We start from the raw sequence: 24,329 nt of genomic DNA on the forward strand, positions 1-24,329 counted from the left end.
GATTACTCCTTTATTATTTGTTTATCGGCGCAACAGGTCAAAAGTCTAGAGGTGATTCAAAAGGCTTTATCATCGTCTCATGCCTGTTGCTTGTGAAAGTCTGATGTGCAGTGAGGAGAGAAGTTAATTCAAAAGAAATGGACCATCATCGAGATTCTCCCACTGATGTCCAAAATACTCAAATATCACTTGATCTTTTTTTTCGTATCATATATCTTTGCTGGTATTCTGTAGGGGAGGAAAACATAAAACAAGAGACAAAACACACAAACCAACCAGAAACTCCCACGAAAAGTGTTTAATCAACTTGTCAAACATTATTTACACAATTCCAGACAAGCACAAGTGCTTGAATGACATTGAAGAAGACAGTTCATACATGAAATATCAACATGGAATATTAAATTAACAGGAAAAGCTTTACACTTGTTTAAATGCATTTAATAAGTCAATGTGTATACAGGATAGGAAAGTGCTTCTCCAATTGAGAATGTTCTTACAAAACAAAACAACAAAATCTCTGCTCATCTTTCTGTTGATGTTGACACTGTTCTTTTGTTTCCCTCTCAGAAATATTCAAGATGATATAAATGATAAGGCAGCACTGGTTAGTGAGATGTTTGATGCCCTTTTGTTTGATCTGGAAAGTGCACTTCAGGACCCAAAGGTTTACATTCTGGTTTGGATGCTGCAGTCTGATACATTGTGTCTTTTGGGACTTTTAGGGAAAAAGTGTAAAGCAGATTAGCACTGAGGAATTCTCTTGTGTAGTAAATGAGTCTGAATTTACACTGCAGGACATCAGAGTGCTTTTGCTGAAACTTAAAGCATCCAGTGGAATGTGCACAGAAGGGGGAGAGTGCTGCACTTAAAGGAAGATAATTTGTTTTGAAGGCATCAATGGTTATCTAAGAAAGCTTGTACTGTTATACAATGGAAAGTTTGTGCATTTTCACTCTATGCCAGACATATTATCTGCTTGCTTTAACATCTCAAGATAAAATTGTCTATTGTCTATCAGTGGTTACAGAGTAAGATGGCAGTTATCAGAGCATCAAACTTGTGTTCATAAAAACAATTCATGTGACATCACAGACTATTTCTCAGCTCAAGGCTAGGCTGTTAGCAACAGTCTCTGTCCTGTATTGCAGCTATGTAGTGTTTTCCAGCTAAAGTCTCAGGAACTGCGACACTATACAACCAGTATAACCACGTTATTTTGTTTAAAAGAAGTACAGAGAGTACAAAACTTCAAGGCAAAAGAAAAGACATTCAGAAGTTAATTTGTGCTACAGTGGCAGGAGACAGAACAAAAAGGCAGTAGCGTGGCATCTTCTGAGACATTTTCACAACAAAAAAAAAAAAAAAATCACAAAATACCACAGGAATTTAGTTAACTCAAAAAACCGTCAGTGTCGGCTCAGAGGCACCACTGCCAAGATGGTAGAAATCCATATAAAGGTCACAGGTGAATGTTGCCCGTGCATGAATGATACAAAAACACTGACAGCACTAACTGGCTTGTTTCAATGAAGAGACACACACTCAGGACATCTTTGCACATAAAATCTGATCAAGTTGGTAAAATTTTTTTTTGAAAAAACAAAGCTGGCCTGCTTTAAACATGCTGTTTGTTGCTGTTATCACCCTGTGTGTACCATACCTTCAAATTCATTTTGTTTAAATTTTGAGCACCATGCAGCACGTTCCTCTTATTGTTTTGTGTGATTCACTTGTTTTGATATCACTAGTCCATATGTCTTCTCTGTGTGCCTTTAGATTTCTCAAGCCAGGCTGTGACAGTGAAAGGCACTATAACAAAGAAATCACTGCATCTCAACTACACATACTACAGAAAAAACAAAACAAAACTAACAAAAAAAAATGCATCTACATAATTACAATCTTTTTTTTTTTGTCACTTTTTCATTGTTAGGTGTCCCTATGAGTTTTGGATTAAACTTAGGTGGATTTAAAATATTGGGAAAAAAAGAAAGAAAACAAAACAGTAACGATTACTGCATCATAATACTCCTTGAGCCTTTTCATATTTTGTCACATAACAACTAATATTTTATTGTCCACAAAGAAACATAAATAGTGTGATTTGCATTTAATCTGATTCCATAAAATACAATCAAGAAAACTAATGAACTTCTGAAAACTCTACTGTATGTACTTTAACACAATAATAAAGTTGTAGAGATGTTAAAAAGCTTTAATTTAGCTCTAAACTTCTCACTAAATATTCAATCTATCATCTATAGAAGAGTTTTGACTTAATTTAAAAGTTTACGAGATGTCTTGTAGAGGACACAGTAAACATCCTGTTCTGCTCAGTTGAGAAGACAGCTGACCATTTTGACCAAAATGCAAGTAACAATATTTTTTACAGATGACACTAGATTAATGGCCTAGACATTAATCTAGGGAAGACTCAAAAATGGATGTACCCCATTGAATCTGAAAGTTTTAAGGTGCTTCATCTTCACAACTGTGCTTTGCTTTGATCTAGTCTGTCATGTGAAATCTCGACAAAATACATTGAAGATTGTGGTTGTTATGTGACAAAAAAAATCAAAGGGTATGAACTGTCTGTATCTGATTATCATCTATTTCAAAGGTCAATAAGAAATGTCAACGACTAATTTATTCAGCTGACGGAGAAACGGCAACTGAACAAGATTTAAGTCTGAGTCCCTTCACCAGAGAGAAACAAAACAAAACAGGACAAACTAAAGAAAACACAGAACTACAGTGATGCCGTTGGTATTCCAAGCACATTATAACCTAAATCAGGGCATCCCCCTAAAACTAGGAATGAAATCCTCTAACACTTCTCCCATGTCAAAATTCACAAAGTACAGTGATAGTAATTCATGCCACTTCTTGTCCTCTTATCCTACACTTTTACAAGAGATAACTTATGTTATATATATTTTTTTTCATTCTTTAGGACATTTGTATACTTTCATTATCATATGTTTGGCTCAATAAATGCAAAAAAGTACTAGTTCAATACATACAATATCACTCTCGATTACTGGTTTTGAATTATATTGAATTACCAGAACAATGTAGTAGCCATCTCAAATAAAGGAAAAATGTTGCAGAGTTGGGATATTTTATTGTTACAGTTGATATGAGATTTAATCTCTTTGATGGCAACTTGGCAAAAAAAAAAAACAAAGTTGGATTTTGATTGATCATTTTAATAAATTGCCTTGTTGGAATGACCAGAAACCACTAGATCTTTATCTAACTCCTTTGCCCCCACAAGAAGGAAGACACACACACACACACGCACAAGCTCATGCAAACCAACACACACTTACACGATGAGAAACACACAGGCCTACTCTGGGGCCTCACAGTAATTTAGCTCTTCGGGGCAGAGCCTAACAGTGAGATTGCCTCTGCTTGAATGAAGTTGGCCCAGGCTAGTCAGACGGTTGTTGATTGGAGTTTTCTAGCAGGGTGTTTTGTTCTGCATAAAATAAAACAATTGAATGTTTGAATGTTCTGAATGTTTGTGCTCACTTATATTTGGTGAATGTTAATCAGTGTTTCAGTCATACCATGGGGTTCCGCCTTAACCTCTGCTGCAGCTGCTTTGTCTTCTCCAGTCTCAACATCTGGTTCTAATTGACAAAGAGTGAAAAAGTCAGTTAAAAGAAAACAAACAAACAAGTAAAAGAAAAGGAAACGTTGCACCATAAAACTTCAAGTCGCTTACTAATCACGTTCCTGCCCATTAAAAAAAGTTGTACAATGTTGTGAATCATGAATGTTCAAGTCCAGTCCTCAACTGCTACCACCTTGTACATGCAGCCCTGCTCCAACACGCCAGAGTCAAAAGGCTGACTTCCCTCACCAGCATATTTTCAGCTCTGCAGAGACCTGAAAATGAGCCATTCATTTGATCCAGGTGTGTTGGAAAAGGAATGCATCTAAAAGAGCTTGAAGGAGATCAATTTAAGAGGGTCGGTCAGTTCTGATCTAACTCAAAGACGCTCAATCTGCTGTGGCATCCTACCACTAACTGGTACTACTGTAATATACAAATTGGACACCCCTGTTGTTAATTGGCCAACATTTGTATAGCCTGTCCCTTGTAATTTCAATCTTTCAAAGGGCTTTAGAGTCACAATCACAAACACATTCATTCACCAATATGCAGATTGGCAAACAATTTGAGGTTATGTGCCTCGCCCAAGGGACGTGTGAGAGGAGGAAACTGAAATCAAACCCACTACTTTAAGATTGCAAGATGACTGCTTCACCAACTATACCACAGTGCACACAGGAGAATATGGCAAGTAAAATAGTATTAGTATTCCTTAAACAGTAAATTATAAACCTGTACTGGATTTTATCTGCAGGCATATAATGGAAGGATTGGGTTGAATTATGTAGAGCTTCTTATTAACTTCACTCTTTTGTCTTTTCTGTTCATAATTGTAAGGATTACAAATTTATATATAAAAAAAATGAATATCAATAATGTATTAATCTCCAGAGTAACTTAATTTGGGGACTTTCTAGACTAACATTTCTAAATGTGATTGCTATAGAAACCACTAACACTAACTGGCAATTAAACTTAACATTCAACCAATACCAAACCAATACCTCTTAGTATGTGTTGCTAAAGCAGAACAGTTTGTGTTGACTGTAAATTTAAACTTTGCTGAAGAGGCGATACTAGGATGCAGGATGTATGTGAGCTAATTGTAACTGCCAACACTCACTGAGACATGAAGCTGAGTCTGCTGTCTTCACAGACGGCTGACCTTTGGAAGGTCAGCTTTTTTGTTTAAAAGACAAACCGTGAAACAACACTTTCTTCTCGGCCAGAAAAGAGCTTGAAGGAGATCAATTTAAGAGAGTCGGTCAGTTCTGATCTAACTCAAAGACGCTCAATCGGCTGTGGCATCCTACCACTAACTGTTTTTACTGTAATATACAATTTCTTGCAAAAATACTTTTAACCAAATAGTGTTTTTTCATTTTGTTATGTAGAAACCACCAACTTAATTGTATCTTACTGGAATTTCATGTGAGTGATCAACACAAAGGACTGAAAAATTGTAAAGAGGAAGGAAAATAAAAATCATATCACTGTGTCATGCACATTGAATTAAACTTACTGATTACATAGTTTGAAAACCACTTTTCACTGCATTTACAATTTTTTGTTCTCTTTTTCTTATTAAAGTAGAGTTCAATCTCAGTCACATTAGACAGGGTTAAAGTCAGCAGGTATAATGTAAGAACATTTTAAAGTGTTCATAGCATGGATACTTATGCAAGGCTCTGTAAATTCAACAGACTTGAAAATTGAAGAAGACATTTGTGTTGTAATTCATCAGATATCTCAAAATGTCTTGTTTTTTTGAACACTTAATTCATTATATTTGGTAATAAAAATTCTTAACAGCTGTAATTTCTGTACTTGTATTAAAAAAGAATCATGTGTGTTAAACCTACCTTGACCTGTTTTGAAACACAACTTCCTCTTCTGATAGGTAAAGTACCCAATGACTCCTCCCACTGCAGACACAATGATTCCAGACAGGATTGCTGCTAAATTTTTAGAGCCTGCACACAGAAACAAAATAAAACAAATTATTAAAGAAATACTAATAAACGAAGATGAGAACACCTTAAATGGCAATAACATGTTTGCATTCCTTTGGAATTAAGAATGATCCTCTTTAAAATATGATATAGAGGCTTAAAAGCAGTCAGAGAATATTATCTCACATGTAAATAAAACCAGCCTGGGTAGTTTGTTGCCCTTGGTGCAAGCATCCAGCGATGTAAAACCACTGTTCCAAATGACTTAAATGGTTCAAATAAGTAAAGATGACTTTCTGCTTAGAAATGCTGTACCCAATAATTTACTCAGCAACAACTTGGCTTAAATTACCTGTTTTCAGTCAGTTGTTCACATAACTTACTGCATATAACATCAATTTACCACATCATATGAATGGAATGTATCTTCGTTGCTGCTTGGCATACCACACAGTTTTTCACGTCAATGTATTTCAAATATGAAAACAAGGGCTTTCTTGTGCTAGGGCTTTCTTTTCATTCAACAGAGAGTAATAATGGCACGATACACTGAGATTACCTGAAACGTGACATGCGGACTGAAGAGGAAGGTGATTGATGGAAAAGAAAAGTGGAGTCAGTGACATGTGCACACCTGAATAAACTGTAAACTGCAGCAATAGGAAAAGGTGAGAAAAACGGGCGAGAAGAGTGAGTCAGAGAACGTCAAACGTTGAAAAAAGAGAATGAGTCAACATAATTAGGGGGGGTTGAAACTGGAGACTGTAGTGAGTCAGTAGAAGGAAGTGAATGTCAGACATGCATGAACATGCATGTAAGAAAGAGCAGAACACCAACCGTAAAGAAGCACAGTGAAAGGAAATGATTTTGAAAAGAAGACAGCAGCAAATCTATGCTTTGAGTTTAACCCACTATTAGTCTGTCAGAAAATGAAATAATAACAATAAGAAGAAATGACTATAGCATGTCTTAATTATTTTTTTCCACCTCTGCAACTGTTGCGTCTAGTCATTTTTTACAATGATGAAAACATACTTAATCTTCACAGTTTAAAGAGGAGGTTTAGAAAATGTGATGTGGGAGGCACAAACCAGATAAGGCCAACACATACAACACAAAAAAGCAGGGCAAAGCTTATGCTGCAGGTATGTTTGGGGAAGGGCCTGAGAGGGTGGCTCTAGTGTAATCAGAACACAGAAGAGAGATAACTCACTTTTAGGTTTGGAAGAATCTGGATCTGGAAGCAAAATAAACAAAATTAGCACTTAACATATTTGGAAATATCATAGATTTTGCACTATTAACACTTAATTTGCATCATCTTTGATTTATTTGATAACATAACGCAGTGTACAAAGATCCTTTCCATATCTTCTCATCTTACATTTTAGTTTATGCTATAGTCATTTTTGTTACCATCATCATCGCCCTCACCCCCAAAAAATCAAAGACAAAATCAACAAAGAGTGCAGCCAAAATCTAAACCTGGGCATTAAAGTATAACACAATGGCCACACAATAAAAAGGCAGCAAAAGCAAAGTCTCCAGATTGAGTCTGAGTTCAGGTGAAGACATATGAAATAATCTATTGGAAAAAAAAACAAAAAACGATATATTATAAGACTCATTATTATTTCACTTTTGTACTTCACTTTCAATACTCAAGGTTTTAATTCTTTAAACAATTATGGCATTGTGTTCCTGCACAAAGGTTACTGCTAAGATGTATCATCAGACACAAGCTACAAATGTTTGCATGGATTTTTCTTTTCCGTTTGTCTTGTAAAAGGTATGCTAGTAATATCCTGTTTCACTACGTTTCAGCTCTACATAAGCACCACTATTTTTTCTTCTGATTTAAAGAACATGAGCAGGACCTGGTGCAATACAATAACATTTTTTGCTGTCATCAATATTTTGATAATGAACAGAAAAACAAACAAACAAACAAACAAACAAACAAAACTTACCTTCTGAACTGGCACGAATATCAGGAACTAAAAATGAAAAAAAAAACAAAAAACAGGAGAATATGTAATTTGAAAGAGCAGGGGGAAAAGCATTACTGAAGTGGCTTGGTAGTATATGTCAGAGAGAAAAAAAAACGAGAAGGATAAAGCATTTTTTTGTGGCAGATTATACTTTAGGAGAATTAACCACTTATGTTGCTGCCTTAACAGATCTTTCATGGAAGATATAATAAGTTAATCATTACACATGTACACCATTGTGGCGCTAAAAGTGCAAAACCGAGAACTATGCTAAATGATCCTCAAACAGACTGCAACATGCACAATCATGTCTACAAAAACATTAAATATAGTGTCACTTGAGAAGGCTTACGCATTAATATCATCACAGAGATAACATATCAGATGCAAACTCCCTTTTGACAATCTTTGATCCAAGTGATCTGTGTACCAACAAGTCCATTATCACCATCTGCTCTGCTTGTCCGAATGTGTCTGTTACATCATGGCCCCTGCCAGCCTACTTCAACTTGACAAAGCTGCTGAAGAAGAACTCATTCCCAACAAAATCCATGACTGTAGTGATTAGAGAAAGTCTGATTTTATGTGGGTAGTAAGGAGCAAATGCTGAGAAAATCTCTTCTTAATGCACTGTAGTCAAACTGCCAAGTGTGACAAGTGATTCAACTTATACAAATTAGAGACAAATTAAACATTTGTGTTCTAAAAGCATTTTAAATACATCTCGGGCTAAGAGACGTGTAAAAGTATGACTATTTTCATGTTGGCCACTTTTCAGCCACACACTGTGGTTACACAATCTCTTTGGATTTCTGAACTCATTCATTTAACTTAAATGACTTCCAGTTTGACTAGGCTGCAATGTAAATATCTTTGGAAAAGAAGAAAAATATATATTTGAATGAGGACTAAAATTTTCCAGCATTACATCATGGCTGCAAGATGTTAGCTTAGGGAAGTAAAAATGAGATATCCTTTATATATAACATGATATATCGAACCATCAAGGAAAAGCCTTAGATAAACACTGCTGTGTAAATTATGTAGCACTGTCTCATTCACTCCCTACCTTCCTCCGTCTTTCTGCACGCTCCTCATAAACATCCTGATTATATAAAAAACATATCAGAAGAAAATCTCCATAATGATGTCTTAGCTGTCTTTGTGTGTTTATTTGGAAACAGCACAGTTAGGATCCATGTGGTCACTCAGGATGTATTTAAAAACCTGGTCTGAATAAGGCATTTAGAGCAGGAAACTTGACATTCACTCTCTCTGTACTGATGTTGATGACAAGGCTGAACAAACCTCTGTAAGAACAGATCTTATTATATTGAGTTTATTTGGACTTGTAGCATGATAATGGTGGATTAAATCAGTAAAGTCCCTCAGAAGAACCAGATATTAAATTTACAGCCCGCCACTGTAAGTGACTATGGCATTGGGATAATAATGTGACTTTTATTAACTTTTTATTCCATTATTTGTTCCACTGTAACACGATTGCAACACAACGTTGTTGTATAACAATACAACAATGCAAAAATGTTTTTTAGTGAAGGAAAGTCTGTCTTTCACAGCAACATGCAGGTTAAGAAAATTTAAATCAATCTGATCTTATTATGAGCCCTGTCAATGAAGTGGAGTGCTTTACGTTTGAGTCTTTATGTGAAGCCGAGAAGGTTTTGCGACTGTAACTTGATTGTGCAACCTGACAGGTAAAATTGCAATTTTTGTTAGAACGGGTTGCCAAACACATAGCACATAATGAAAATGTCAGAAGAAGACTCACAATGATGACATTTATTTTTATGAATTATAGAGAGCAGAGTTCTGCTGGTTTTCAATGTGGTTAATTAATGTCTCTGGACAAACATTGCACTGATATCTTGGCGAGAGATCACAATAATCTATCTTTGAAGTTCTCTATTTTGCACTCTATGAAAATAGCTTAATTATGGGAGCATGCTTGTCTGTAAGAACCAAGTGGATATCATTCACAGTATCTGCTTGTGTAGATAAGCCTCTGTGATAAAAAAATAATAAAATGCATCACTGAGCCTTATAACATGGAAACCAATATAAATGATTGCAGTAATAAGATAAGATTTTACGTAGATAAAAAACTAAACTAGATAATATATCTTTATCATTATTTTATTTTTTTATTGGTTTCAATAATTATTTTAGCTACAACTGAGTATTGTAATGGAATTATGTTTAGTTAGCAGTTTGATAAACCTGATAAGAACAGTGATTTAAGGATCATTTGGGCAAACTAAAGTATTTTTATTGTGATCCATATCTTTACTTGACCAGGTGGGATATCTGCTATACATTTCTAAGTAGAACGCAATGTTTGAAATTAAATAAATACATAGGAACTGCAAGTGAAGCAAATTTTATGTAAATAATAATTAAAATAAGGAGACTATCAAACACATTTTAATATCACTGTTTCCTTGTTGAATTATAGATAATGTAAATTGGAGAGCATCCCTGGAAACTCCACACATTTGTACAGATCAAGACAGGAACTTCAGCAGAAAGGATGTGCATATAACATCAATTTACTGATCCTGTGAATCAGTATGATGTTTCTACAAAAGGATATCATTTGACATGAACGATGGTTTACTTAACTCTACCTTAGGGAAAATCCCATGGGTGTTCTAATTCATGGATATGGGTGTGGCTCAGCCAACATAACAGATACGGATGAGCAGGGAAAACTATGATTGGCGCTTTAACACGCTGTTGATAAAGCTTTTTTATCGCTAACAGTTTCAACTTTTATATGACTGATACATGTAATAAAGTGTTTTCTTGACAATTGATACATGAATTAGACCGCCACAATTTTGTGCCTTTCATAAATCAACACTTCAGTTTGAAAAAGAACAAAGAATAATACCACAGTGAAATGTAGAAAGTAAAGAGTGGTCCCTCAGCTGTAAAGTCCGTGTAAATCATTCGGGAGGTGTCTTCAAAAACCAAATTGCAACACTCAAATGTAGGAGGTAAAAGTGTGTGCGTCAAATTCCCACCTTAAATGAAATCCCTGGGAACTATATATTTAAGCAAAACAGCACATCTGTTCCTCATAATTTTTCAGAAATTAGTGAGATGCAATAACTCTATTCACAACAATTTAACAAAAGACATGAGATCTTTCAAAACAACCAAAAGAGAACAAAACAAAGATCTGACATATCTCTAAATATTTCGTGATAAACTTAAAAGGGCTTTGTTGTTACACACAAAGGGAATCAAACGTTGGAACTCTATCCATCCATCCAGTTTCTAACACTCTTGTCTCTAGTGGGGTCCTAGTGCCTATCTCCAACTAACAATAGAGGGGGGTACACCCTGGACAGGTGGCCAGTCTGTCGCAGGGCAACTTTGGAATTCAAATTAATTTAAGTTTAGGACTTACTGCTTCTAGACTCCCAACATAAAATTGTTGTGATCTGTGTTTTTCTGTTGTATTTAGTTGAGTTTTCTGTGTCCTGAGTCTCCTCGTTGTCCTGTCTTCCCCTTGATTGTTCCCAGGTGTGTCTTGTTCCCTTCAGTGTATTTAATCCCTCCTGTGTCCTTTGTTCCTTGTCGGGTCCTTGTTGTTGTTTGACGTTGTTACTTGTCGTTTGAGCCGCCTATTTGACCAGTGCTACCGGTGTGAGCCCTGGCTTCCGCTCAGCCGCGGACTTGTTTCTGTTTGACTGTGTTTTCTGGACATTGTCTTCCATTAAATTACCACTAATCACTTTACCTGGGCCTCCAGCGTCTGCCTCACCACCTCCACTACACCACTCCATGACAGTTACTCTTCCTCTTTAAACACACCAAACAATAAAAAAATGTTCTGTTCTTTACAGAATACCCAATTATTTCTCCCTGATCTCTGCAGCACTGGTAAGGCTTTAAAAGGCCAACCTCCACAAATATATCCACTTTGAGTTACTGATATCAAAAGGACTGTTAAAATAAAATAGAAACCAAATCAGAATGAATAGAGCTGAACAAAATTTACCTGGGTTGTAAATCCTGCGGCCTTCTGCCTTTGAAACTGTAGGAAAAGACAAAAGAAATTAATAGATCAGGTAAATATAAACTTAAAAAAAAAAAATCAGCAAAAAACTACTAAATACATTTTTCTGTATGAGATCATTTATGAATGACATAAAAAACAACATGTAGATAGTACTTTATAGATTAATTATAATCTATATAATTAATTATAAATGTAAATATCAAAGTATGAATGTATAGCTACACAAATATTGAGGTATAAACGGAACAGATTACTGCAAAGAAATGAAACCTAACATATTAAAAGCATACATAATAGTTGGAACAAAAAATATGATTGAAGAAAATATTCATAATGATTTATTTTTCTATTTTCAAAAATTATTCGGGAGAATTTTATAGTGGCAAAGACAACAAACATATTTTATTTATGAATCACATTTCTTGTTGGTTGTTGTGCAACTTTCCCTTGGGGATAAAAAAAGTACTTTTCAGTTTAATTTAAATTAAGCTTAAATTCAGTTTGTAATACAAGCAAATGTATCTTAAAGAGATGGACATACCTTTGCTTGTATCTACAAGAAGCATACAGACATTAATTCAATTTTAAAAAAAGATCCTCAATAGCAGAATACACTGGAACTTAACTGACTTGTTTAATTTGCTGTGGAATTTCTAATGTGAGTCTAACAATTACCAGGGAACTCCTTTGTACAAATGTTCCCTCCCTACCAGAATAACAGTTTTACCACAAGATCTGCCAATGTTTTGTCATACACGGACCAAACAGCAGCAAACAGTCTGCATCAACAAGATGCTGACTGACACTGGAAAGGTGAGCGTCTTACAAGACATGGAAAAAGTAAGCAATGGAAACTGCAACATGTTGCCAGAAGAAAACTGCTGTGGGAAACAACAGACCTCTTTTCCACTGACCTCAGTTGTGGCTAAATTGGTGATATATGTGTGAAACAAAGTGATATTTGAAAATAAATATGTAAATAGCAACATGAAATGGCTCAAATAGGCATTATGCAGACATTATTCAATAGAGATTAAAGTTGCCTGCTGTCCTAAACAAATAACATTGGTTTTATGAATGTTTTAATATTGTTTTTTTTTTTGTTTTCCTTTTTTATCCACTTCCATGAAATGCTCAAATATTTTTTTTGAGGTATTATGCTGATTTTTCCAAAGAGAATAACATGTGAATATTGGCACAGACTTGGGTATATGCTTTGCACAATTTAAGTGTGCAACTTCTGAAGGCGGACTAAGAAGGGTTGTGTTGTTTATATTTTGTGTGATTATATGGCACTGAATAGGTTCTTTTCCTTTCAACCGTCATAAAATGAGAGACGGCAGCTGTACAAACAAGTCTGGACAGTTTCACAGCAAACACAAACGAAGATCTCAGAATCTTCGTTCTGAGATCTTTCTGTACCTTGTGCTTTCTTGCTAGATAAAAGTCAGACAAGAGTCAATATACCGAGGTTGATTACCAGATTGATGGTCCAAACATTAAGATTTTTACTCCATTAGCATTCTATTGTACACACTCCAGGAGCCCCATTTCCACTATAAATGTGGTTGTTTTCTAAAGACTTCATGGTTTGCTATACAAAAGTTGTCGTATATGGATTTTGAATTAAATTACTAATGTCTCCGTGTCTTTTAAAAGGGTCTGTTCTCTTCTAAATGAATAAAAAGAAAGCAATAAGCTGGTCCTGCTGGTTAGTTCATTTGCTTGTTGTTAGTTGTTGTCAAACTCTTTGCATAAGTTTGTCATTCCTTTTATATGTCTAACTACATCCAAATACAAATATGCTTAAATGAGGGTGAAGTTATAAATTACAAGGTTTAATCATCCCACGAAGAACTATTTAATCAAATATATGAGCGTGAGAAGACTGTTGCATAACTGCAAACCTACCAAGGCATGTTATCTGCCTAATCTGTCAACCAGTCGAGATGGCAACTCTTGTTGATAGGACGGTGCATCCCTTTGATAGAAGAGAGGCTTGAAGAAATCCATTGTTAATAGAAATCTATTAAGCATCTTGTTTGTAGTTTCCCATAAACTACAAACAAGATGTAGTTTATGGGAAACTAAACCATAAACTCATTAAAACACCATTATTAAAACACCTTAGCTTAACTTTGTATTTTTACAGATGACACCAAAATTTTGCCAACTTTTAAAACCCTGTATAGTGGAAACTAATACTGCAATGGTAAAACATGGTGGTAGGAGCATAATGCATTATAGTTATCTACACAGCAGCCATGAATTCAAATGGGAATCACACCTTTCATATTTCTATGATTTGTGAAAGATGCTGAAAACTTTGCATCTTTTATCTTTCACTTGATAATTAAGCACAGTGTTGTGTCACGTTGTGTCACATACAATCCCATTGACCACACTCCCATTTATGGTTGTAGCATTATAAAAAGTGAAAACCCTCATTGGGCATGAATGCCTTTGCAACGATTATTGCAAGCAGGATTTAAATGTTGTATCTTAAATAATTTTCTGTTTCAAAACATTGTAATTACATAAGTTCTTACTTTTTTCATCTATCTGTGGGGGTGCAGGTGTCTCAGCAACCTCAGGTCCAGGAGTTGTTTGTTCAGACTTTTCCACGTCAGCATCTGAGTTAACTGCCAATAAACAGAGAGGCAGGACATGAAATAGCTTTCCTAATTCTATATTATTACAGTGTACAGAAAATAATTGTCACTGCAGACTCGCAGTATAGATATTGTATCATAAAAATAATATTAGCTTCACAAAATTTCATTACCACCATGGCTCTACTTCAAGAAATTTTATTTTTACAAATATTTTAGAGTGATAATATTCAGAAAGGATTAGTGTAATGATATTAATGTAATGTAACATACACTAGTTGAACAGGTACCCCAGTTCAATTGTTTTTTTATGCGAATAGTGAATCAGTTAATAAAATGGCAGCAACTCAACTCAAAGCATTGAGACGTCTAGTTAAAAAAGGTATGCAGAATAACATTTTCAGATAATCAAACCTCTAAGCAAATTTAGAGGAAGCAGAAGAACATCACACCAGATGCCACTTCTGTCACCTAAGCACATAATCCATTCTGTCTCGTCTTTACAATTTCTGTTGTTGGTGGTGGTAGAGTGGTTGGGGGAATATTTAGTTCCACACTGTATGTCCCTAGCTACAACTTGAGCATCATTAAAACACCTTAGCTTAACTTTGTATTTTTTCAGGTTTTTGGACCATCATACTGATTGAGTTTACACCGCTCTTCAAATGTGACCAGATCTCAGTCCAGTAGAGCATTGTGGGTGCACAGCAGGTAAATCTGCAGGAACTGTGTGATGCTTAACATGGACGGAAATCTTTGAGGAATGTTTTAATTTTATTAGCACACTTAAAAAAGTGGACTATGAGAATGTAGGTAAACATTGAATTGAAAAGATAAATATAAAATAAGCACAAATAAATTATTATTTTCTAAATTACCTTGTGTGGTAGATGGTTCAATTTCATTAGCCACTGCTATTGCTCCTGAGCCATCTTCTGTAGGTGCTGCTGGGGTCGTCACACCTGCAGATGGTTCTGTAGATGTCTCTGACTCTTCTCCCAAATTCTCATTCTCGGGTGTAGCTGTTGGTTCAGGGTCAGCTGCTGGTTCAGGCTCTGCTGTTGGTTCAGAGTCAGCCACTGGTTCAGGCTCTGGCGTTGGTTCAAGGTCAGCTGCTGGTTCAGGCTCTGGCGTTGGTTCAGGGTCAGCCACTGGTTCAGGCTCTGGCGTTGGTTCAGGGTCAGCTGCTGGTTCAGGCTCTGGCGTTGGTTCAGGCTCTGCTGTTGGTTCAGGGTCAGCTGCTGGTTCAGAGTCAGCCACTGGTTCAGGCTCTGGCGTTGGTTCAGGGTCAGCCGCTGGTTCAGGCTCTGCCGTTGGTTCTGGGTCAGCCGCTGGTTCTGGGTCAGCCGCTGGTTCAGGCTCTGCAGTTGGTTCAGGTTCAGCTGCTGGTTCAGGCTCTGCCGTTGGTTCAGGTTCAGCTGCTGGTTCAGGCTCTGCCGTTGGTTCAGGGTCAGCTGTTGTGTCTAATTCACCTTCTGTTTCTGGTGCTTCCTGTATTTAACACAATTTTATAGCACAATTGAAGCTTGAGAGTGCATGTAGTTATAAGGCAGAATAAAGGTGTGGTAAACATTATAGTGAGACACAAAGACTAATGAAAAGTTAATTGGCACATCAATAATTCCACAAAACTTAACAAAAAAAATCTGCTTCTGCTGATGTTATCACCTGTCACTCTCAGCATTCAAATTTTCACGTAGTTATCAGAAGGATAAATTTTTAATCTGTGATTTTAAGGTGGCATCTTGTACACATTAGAAACAAGCAAATCCAACTGAAAGGAAGCATTTTGTTTTCCTCACTGTCTCTGCTGCGCCATCAGCTTCTCCACCAACCGCTGGATCTGCTGCCGTTTCTACCGCCTCTGGAGCAACCGTTACGACTCCCTCTTCTGGATGAAGTCATGTGAAAAAAGAAAGCAACAGAATTAGACTTTTACATTATATAGTGACATGTTTGAGCGGAAGGTCCAAGTCAGCTTAAATGAAAAACGGGAGAAATAAATAGAGATCTGGCCACCCAAGTCTCAAAAAGCTTGAATTGCCTCTTAATTCTTTCAGTGGGTAAATCCCTCAAAAGATTTCCAACATTGATCAATATTTTGTGCACTCTATTGTTATTGAATGAGAAAACCTATGTTCAGTCTAAAGCAGTGCTAACAAAACTTCATGGTTATGACTTTGGAAACTGGCACAATTCCTCATGGTCTGTGAGAATGCATGCAGATCTAGAGCCACACCCTGTCCTGACTGATCCATGATGTTAACACTCAGCTAAGAAGTGGATGACAGGCACTTCGATCACATCTGACCCCAGGCAGCGCTGAATGAAAGTCTCAACCTCAGCACAGCTGTTGCAGCTTTGCACTAATGAGAACCCTTCTTCTTTGTTGTGTGACTGTGTGTGTGCTGGAGTCAGATTTGTGACATTCCCCTGTGAGTAGCTAAAGCAACAAGCACTGTTTAGTTTTTATTTGTTTTTACTCAGCTGATTTCACATGTAACCTGATGCTGAATCACCCCAGCAGTACTTTTCCGCTTCACAATAATTTAAGTGATTACTAATGATATTTATGCTAAAATTCTGCAAATTTTCAACTCAAAGCAGCACCAGTTGCTGCTAACAAGCAAGTCTTAAGAAGTATGAGTGTCTATTTTGAGTCATGGAGATAAGATGTTTAAAATCTGACATGCTTTTGTATTTATGTTAAAGCGCTCTTTTCTTTTTGTAATAATAAAGGAAGCAATTCATTGGTGGTTGCTGTAGTCTATATGCAGTCAGATCACAACCCTAACCCCACCATGTTGAAGTTATCTACATTGCAGTTCTTTCTGAGCAAAACAAAATAGAAATAACAGACTAGCAGAAAAAAAAGTAAACAATTTGTAAGCCCTGAGAGAAAACCTTGACTGGCTAATTGTTAGCCTAGTCTAAAAACACCTAAGTTAAGGTGGGCTAAACTGCTTTCTATCTTTGTCTTTTCATTAAATCTGGACATCATCTGATGACTTCAAGTTCTAAAATACTTAAACTTATTCAAATTTCATAGAGAGAAGATGGATTTACATTTCTGGAAATGTCATGGTACTTTTAAAACCACAAAATAGAAGGATATTTGGACCCCCTAAGAACTAGCTTCAACACAAATACAACAGTTGTGGCATATGTTTGTTTTGCTCCGTCTATTCTTTCCTCTCAGGCATTCCATTGTCAGTTTGGATTTGAAGAAACAGAGTTGGATTAATCAAACTGGATTTGGAGAAACTCACAAAGGATCTGGTTCACCACAAATTTCACCAAATCCGCACTGAAACACTGTTAGAGGTAGGGACAATAAATCAAATTCTGCTGCGTACAACCTTGCACTGGCCTGGTTAGTTCCTTTCACACGCTGAATGTGCCGACCTCAAAGACAGAAATTTCCATTGATGTGGACTGTCAAAAATAATAGGGCTGCATTTTGATGTTTAATTTTTCTAAAATACACAGCTATATTCTTGTCTTATCATCACAATATCATGAATTTCATAACTACATAGCCAGGGAATAACATTATTCTCCAAGCTAAATTATACATGGGAAACACTATGATAGAAGGAAAAGACAACATAAAATAGGAGCTCTATACCCTAAAACCTTTCTTTAGGGTGATATAAAAATCTTCTCTTCCTGTATTTACTACGTCTGTTGCAAAGTTAATTTTCAAAAGATTCCTACTCTTGCCAAGTCAGATTGCATAAGAGTCAGTGAAGCCTTGAGGAGACCAGCATTTACAATATCTGAAGTATTTCCATCACACCGTAAATCATCTGGAGGCGAGATGCACTGATGACACCCTGGTTCTTGTCATTCTAGCATGGATTCGGTGGGAACAACTCAAAATTCGTAGAAATTCAGTTTATTTAAACAAGTACATACAAGCTATAAACAAACTTGCATACATTCATTACTCTTCATACTACATTTCGTTGCTTTGTACATGTGACAGTGCAATGGCAATAAAGTTGAATTCTATTCTATTCTATTCTCATTTATAAAAGAGTTTCTGATGCCTCCTTTTTACTTTGTGAGTTTAGAGCCACACTATCAGCTCTGCATCCAAGCTCAACATTAATCACAGCCCCTAATGAATCACACCGTATGCACATGTGTGTATGGGTGTGGCACTGTGGTTGTTTCAGTTTCCTCATTATTTCTTTGGAAATCGCTGTCTTAATCAAAGATGAATTGCGGCGTGCGCGGCTGAATTTGATGAGCCTTGGTATTTCAAAGGCTAGTGATTAAGCACTGAAAACATAACCGATACATTATCCCAAAAAAATTGCTTATCTTTATCCAATAGTGACAACCCTTGTTTCTAATTTCTCAAACACGACATGTGGAAATGAGTCCCGGCTTTACCTCGCAGGTTAGAGCTTGCATGCACATGAGTGGGAGGTTAGGTGGATTTCATGTAACTGCTCTAACTCTTTAGTAAGTGTAAGCCTGTACATGCACGGGGAGGGAAGCTACTCGTGGATGTAAACTTTGTCTATTGCTCAACTGAACATACTGTTCTCACTTATCAGTTTAACACTACCTCATTCAGCCACCCTTACCATCTTAACATGTGGAAATACAACTCGTGCATGAATATAAATTGGTCTTCTTGTCTGTTCCCCCCAGTAACAGAACAAACAATCCCATTTGCGCTCAAGGGAAGCTCATGTTGACGTCTACTCACACTTTTAATAAAGAGTGTCCTGTTTTCTATTACCCCAGCAGTTAAACTTCCTCTCCCTCCTTTATACTTCTGCTTCTTCTTAGAGTCTCTTACTCCGCTTTCTTCCTTCTCTTTCTTACTCACAAAGTCCTAACTCTCTCTTTTTCATTGCCACAACTTCCCCCTGAGGCTGGTGAGTCATCTTAGTCTCCAACATGACTGCATGCTATTGTATGTAACAGCGAACGGCAAAAAGGTCCCTGAGGGAATAACTCCTAACTGAAACCATGTGATTCGTACATACTGATAGTGTATTTGACCATGTGATCCTCACACATGGTCAAGTACACTGTGAGTTCTTTACAACTGGCTAATGCTTTGTTCCAACAAACGCTAAGATTCTGTCTTTCTTGCACATTTTTTGAAACATTTGACAGAGACAATTACAGCCAGAAAGCTCTCATTTGAGACAATGAGTGGATTTATTAGCCAGTACACCATCTTATTAATTAACATCTCTCACTGTCCTTTTGGCTACAAAAAGCAAATGAGATATTTTATTACATACTATGACTATGTATTCAGTCATAGGGAACTTGTGGGGAGACAACTATGCAATTGTAACAGCAATTTAAAGTATTCAATTAACCTAATGTACATTAAAAATAAAGGAGACGTATCTGGAAAGATCCCATATACACACTCATGCACACTCAACAGCTCCAGCTGGGATTCAAACCCAGGAGTATTGTTGCAAGTCAGCTGTACTGACAACTGCATAACAACGCAGCCTACTATTGAAAGTTTGACAGTGAGTGCCATTCATTCCTTTTTACTTTTCTCTGTCAGGGTTAAAAATGATTGGTAACTATTTCAAAAATGAACAGGTGAGGAATGCAGTTTGTGACCACAATCTGTGACAGGGTGTCACAGATTGACCTAACATGAATAAAAACTGGACAGTAATTTGTCAAGGAAAAGGACTCTAGTAGCATTTGTAATTTGATAAAACAACTTTATTCACCAACCAAAGGGTTTCACCTTGGTCTTCATCAAGGTCATCCTCCTGTCAATGATCTTCCTCAAGGCTAAAGGATTGCTAAAGTCGTCAACTGCTCAGATTTTCTATATGCAGCTTGGAGGTAGGTGAAATTTAGCAGGAAATGTCTGGACATTAGGAATGTTTACATGAAAACCAGTATGGTTTAAAATAGTAAATGATGGCATTGTATCAGTTTGAGTGAATATTTTAAAGATTTTTGTTGCTGCTAAATTTCCATGTTGCTACTTGCATTATTTACAAAATATTAGACCCGTTCAGGAGATTTGGAACCCTTTGGGATTAAAATGGAGCAAAGTTTAAAAAAGTGGAGTTGCAATCAGTGACAACAAACCTAATTTAATCGCTTTTCTCTTTTATGTAGTGTTATATGCAAAGCAGCCATTTAAGAGTTTGAGCTTGGGGTACTCAGTTTGTGTAATAATTATTCTACTAACTAAAAAATAATGATTATTTTCAAGGTAAATATGAAGAAATTTACTGAGAATTAGTGAATGACAGTAAACCGGGAACAGTTACATGTGCTGTGTTCTTATCGGTGAGGTCAGAACTTTGTTTGAAGGAATAACATCAAAGCTAACTGACCAATTTTACTGGTCACTGAATTAAGTTTTATAATTCTGTGTGATACAAAGATACAAATCATTAGGATTCCAAATAAGCTGTCATAATTGTTTATATTGGTGAAAAATTTCAGGCTTTTAATTACAACTTATAATTACAGTTTTGTAATAACCTATTGCCTTTTTTACCTTTCTTTTTTTTTATTTGAAGCTAACGTAATGAACTTAGCAGTCCAGATTGATGGCGGACTCTGGCAGAACTGGTATTTACTGAGGTGGTGCTAGTTATATAACGCTAACCCATCATCTAGCACCATTAGCTAGATGATGGTGCTAGCTAGATGATGGTGCTAGCTAGATGATGGTGCAAGCTAGGCTGCGTGCCAACAGAACTATTGGAGCAATTAAAGGAATTTTATCTTTTGACTCTTCTGGTTTCCGCAATGCTTGCGTGAGATCACCTGAATGGAGGTGAATTATTTTGCACATTGTGTTCCAACTGCACAACATTTTGTGCACATGTGTCCGATGACATGAGAGCTTCCTCAAACCATTGTTCTCTCAGGTAAACCTTTTATTGTGTGTTTTGTGAACAGTGCTCTGTTTACTCCAATCATAGCACCTTAATGCACCCATAAGGGAGAGAATGCGTGTGTGCATGTGTGTGCGCACTTAAACCACAAAGGGATGATTTATGCATTGGCAGTTGAAGTTGTAAACACAGACAAGTTGGCGCACTCACAACACACACATATAAACACACACCTGGCACACCTCACACCCTTTTCATTTGCGTTTCAGACACAAATGTTTGATGGTTGGTTTATTCACACACAAAATGCATAGAGCTCTCCCATATGCTCACATGTTCTGTACATAAAAGTTGCAGTGCACCCCACCCTCTCTTAGTTACACACACAGACGTAGAAACACTGAGGGCCTGGGGGGAACGGACGGCACTGAAACTAGTTGTGTGAGTGTTGGGTGTTGTCTACAGCTGGAGCTGGATCTGGTTACCGAACACTCCCTATTCCTTCCTTCTATAGTTTAACACACACTGTAAATGATGTCCACATGCGCAACTGACCCCACACTTCATCTTGTAAACTGATAAACTGATTTCTCTTGCACACGTGCATGTCAGTGAAACACGTCTGGGGAGACTTTCAGGGTCCCAGTGCATCAAAGTCCAGTGAGTTCACAGTGAGCTTACACTATCTCAAAGCGGTTTACAGAGAGAGAAGTAAAAAAATGTGTGTGTGTGCGTGGGAGAGAGTACATGTAAAGGTGCTTTCTCCCTGGCGGTTTGGCTAGTATCAAAAAAAAATTAACCAGTAGAGTGAGATTACTATCTCACCTCCAAACACCAAACGTTCAACTGAACTTGTTTGCATAACGATAGCGTGGTCCTTACTGCTCCTTCATTGTGTCTCTCTCTTTTTTCCCTCTCAATCAGCTCAAGCATTTATCCTTCATCTTCTTCCAACACCTCCCCTTGCTTTTCCCTCAGTTTATATGTTTTTCCTCAACCATTCCCCCTCTCTCCATGTGAGTTTTATTGCGCATTTGAGCAATCTGAAATCATTGCATGGACTGCAGGCAAAAAAGGGGGAGCTTACAAACCAGCTGAAGGGGAAGGAAGAGGGAGACAGACATAAACGAAATAAAAGACACCTGGAACAAAAGCAACAGCAACAATAACAAAAAAAAACAGGACATGAGGATGAAGTAGTCAGCTAAGCACAGAGAAATGAGCAATAAGAAACAGGAAAATGGGGAGATGGTTACTTGGGTCCACCACACCCCTCAGGTTTAAAATCTCTAAAAGAAAGATCTGGACACATTTTAGAAAGTGTGACATTTTTCCTCACTGTTGATGGCCCAGCTAAACAGGCAAAAGATGAAAATCTGTTTGGTCATTCAATTAGACATTAATTAAACAAAGCAGAATGTAGGGAGTCAATATAGATGACATGAGATTAATGAAGCATGCATACAGACAGAAGATAGACAGACAGACAGACAGATATATAGATAGATAGATAGATAGATAGATAGATAGATAGATAGATAGATAGATAGATAGATAGATAGATAGATAGATAGATAGATAGATAGATAGATAGATAGATAGATAGATAGATAGATAGATATATAGATAGATAGATAGATAGATAGATAGATAGATAGATAGATAGATAGATAGATAGATAGATAGATAGATAGATAGATAGATAGATAGATAGAAAGAAGGAGCAACATCTGCACAAAATCAGAGCCCCAGTACATTAACTAAGAACCTGAATTATTACCTTGCGCTTTGGCGTGTGAGGCCAGCAGGCTCCCTAATAGCAGAATCCACAGGTATGACATCATGGGAACGCGCTGTTCTGCCTTTACGGATAAATGGGGCTCACTTTCCCTGCCTGTGTCCTTTACCAAGGTCAATTAGCCGGCTCGAAGGTTTTCAGGTGGATTTGGAGGGCGTGTCCGTCCTGTCGGCGTGCCTGCTGTGCGTCCCTGCGTTTTCGTCCTCCCCTCCAGATGAAGGTGCTCCAGATGCTCTGGCTCAGTGCGCCCCGCCGCGGATCTGCGCCGTCTTTTGTCTGGATTGGAGGAGAGAGGGTTAGGTCTTTATTGAGGTGGGCGGGTCTCCCAAATACCGGCGGACAAGGCTGTTGCTGTGGTAACACGAATTGATCCGTGATTTAATTTGTTTCGGCACCATACATGCCAATAGTGTGACTGATCAACAAGTATTTGTTTTTATTCCGGTTTCTCCCTCTGAAATTTGTTTTGTGACTCACCTTCTCGTGATTATAACCATGGGAACTGAGGACATACATAATTATTCACCGTACAACCTTTACTTACTTGTTCACGTCGTAGTCACGCATTTCCTCCCCTGGAAACTTAAAGAGACTCATAACTAGAGGCAGGTTATACTTAACATGCAACATGCTTAAACACGCTTAAATAGCCTATATCTTATATATTGTGCAAATCATAAGGTATAGCCTCCCCAGACTCCTGTTAGTGCCGTAAAGGAGGATGGACACGGGCTGGACAGCACCAAGTGGCACATCAGTCTCAGCAAATCCAAACATCAGACCAATCAAGATTGTATAAAAATAATAAGTCTCTCTTTAACATAAACTCGGGGTGTTTCTGTACCTTAAATGTTTGGTTAACAGATGTTTGATCCTCTCTCAGTAAAATTACTTGCAGTGGAGTAGCCAGACAATTTACTCAAATAAGAGTCGTGTTACTTATTTACGTAAGTAAAAGTAAATAGGCTACAAAAAAAAAAAAAAAGGAAAGAAAGAAAGAAGTCGAAAACATTAAATTTGGATTGAGATACTTTTGTGATCTTCACGAATCAACCTACAGACACATTTAAAAGTATGACTTTTACTACATGAGTTTAAAATACAGCCATTGAATGTTGATCTGTGTTCAGTTGGTTTGGTTGCTTTAACAAAGAATAGCCTATATCACAAAATAGTTTTCCAAGTTCGCTGCTCATACATTTGCACTTCTATTGTAATATAGGCTAATTGAAAAGTGACAAATGCAAGTGTTTGTTACTGTTAAATCTGTCCAAATATCTTAAGGATCTTGGAATATCACATACAATCGAATTAAAAAAAAATTGTAATACATAAGAAGTCCTGAAGAATCTTGGAGAAGGCTGCTGACAAGGCAAAAAACTTCACTGCTTGTAGCATGCTGTTTTCAGAATTTTCTATCTAAACATGTTAACTGGGCAT

At 37.0% G+C, this 24,329-nt stretch overlaps 1 protein-coding gene across 1 annotated transcript; it reads right to left on the reverse strand.

The window, feature by feature from the left end:
* Positions 1-283: 283 nt before the first annotated feature.
* si:ch211-39i22.1 (proteoglycan 4) lies at positions 284-23,195 on the reverse strand. The gene is made up of 10 exons (XM_055031764.1): positions 22,872-23,195; positions 16,037-16,125; positions 15,113-15,725; positions 14,172-14,264; positions 11,602-11,637; positions 7,551-7,577; positions 6,794-6,817; positions 5,491-5,601; positions 3,579-3,641; positions 284-3,487 (listed from the first exon to the last, which is right to left on the reverse strand). The coding sequence occupies exons 1-10, from the start codon at positions 22,933-22,935 to the stop codon at positions 3,441-3,443; spliced, it is 1,167 nt and encodes a 388-aa protein (XP_054887739.1). The 5' UTR covers positions 22,936-23,195; the 3' UTR covers positions 284-3,440.
* Positions 23,196-24,329: the final 1,134 nt, after the last annotated feature.

Source organism: Poeciliopsis prolifica, unplaced genomic scaffold (assembly GCF_027474105.1).
Source record: "Poeciliopsis prolifica strain line A6 unplaced genomic scaffold, Auburn_PproV2 SCAFFOLD007, whole genome shotgun sequence".
Classification (NCBI taxonomy): Eukaryota; Metazoa; Chordata; class Actinopteri; order Cyprinodontiformes; family Poeciliidae; genus Poeciliopsis; species Poeciliopsis prolifica.

What these genes read in the sequence shown, in the direction of transcription:
- si:ch211-39i22.1 (XM_055031764.1), bottom strand. Translation starts at nt 22,935, where the DNA reads ATGATGTCATACCTGTGGATTCTGCTATTAGGGAGCCTGCTGGCCTCA. An exon ending in CCCACAGATAGATGAAAAAA is followed by an intron (nt 11,638 to 14,171) that starts GTAAGAACTTAT and finishes CTTTTCCTACAG; the next exon opens with TTTCAAAGGCAGAAGGCCGC. An exon ending in GTGTTTCAAAACAGGTCAAG is followed by an intron (nt 3,642 to 5,490) that starts GTAGGTTTAACA and finishes TTTGTCAATTAG; the next exon opens with AACCAGATGTTGAGACTGGA.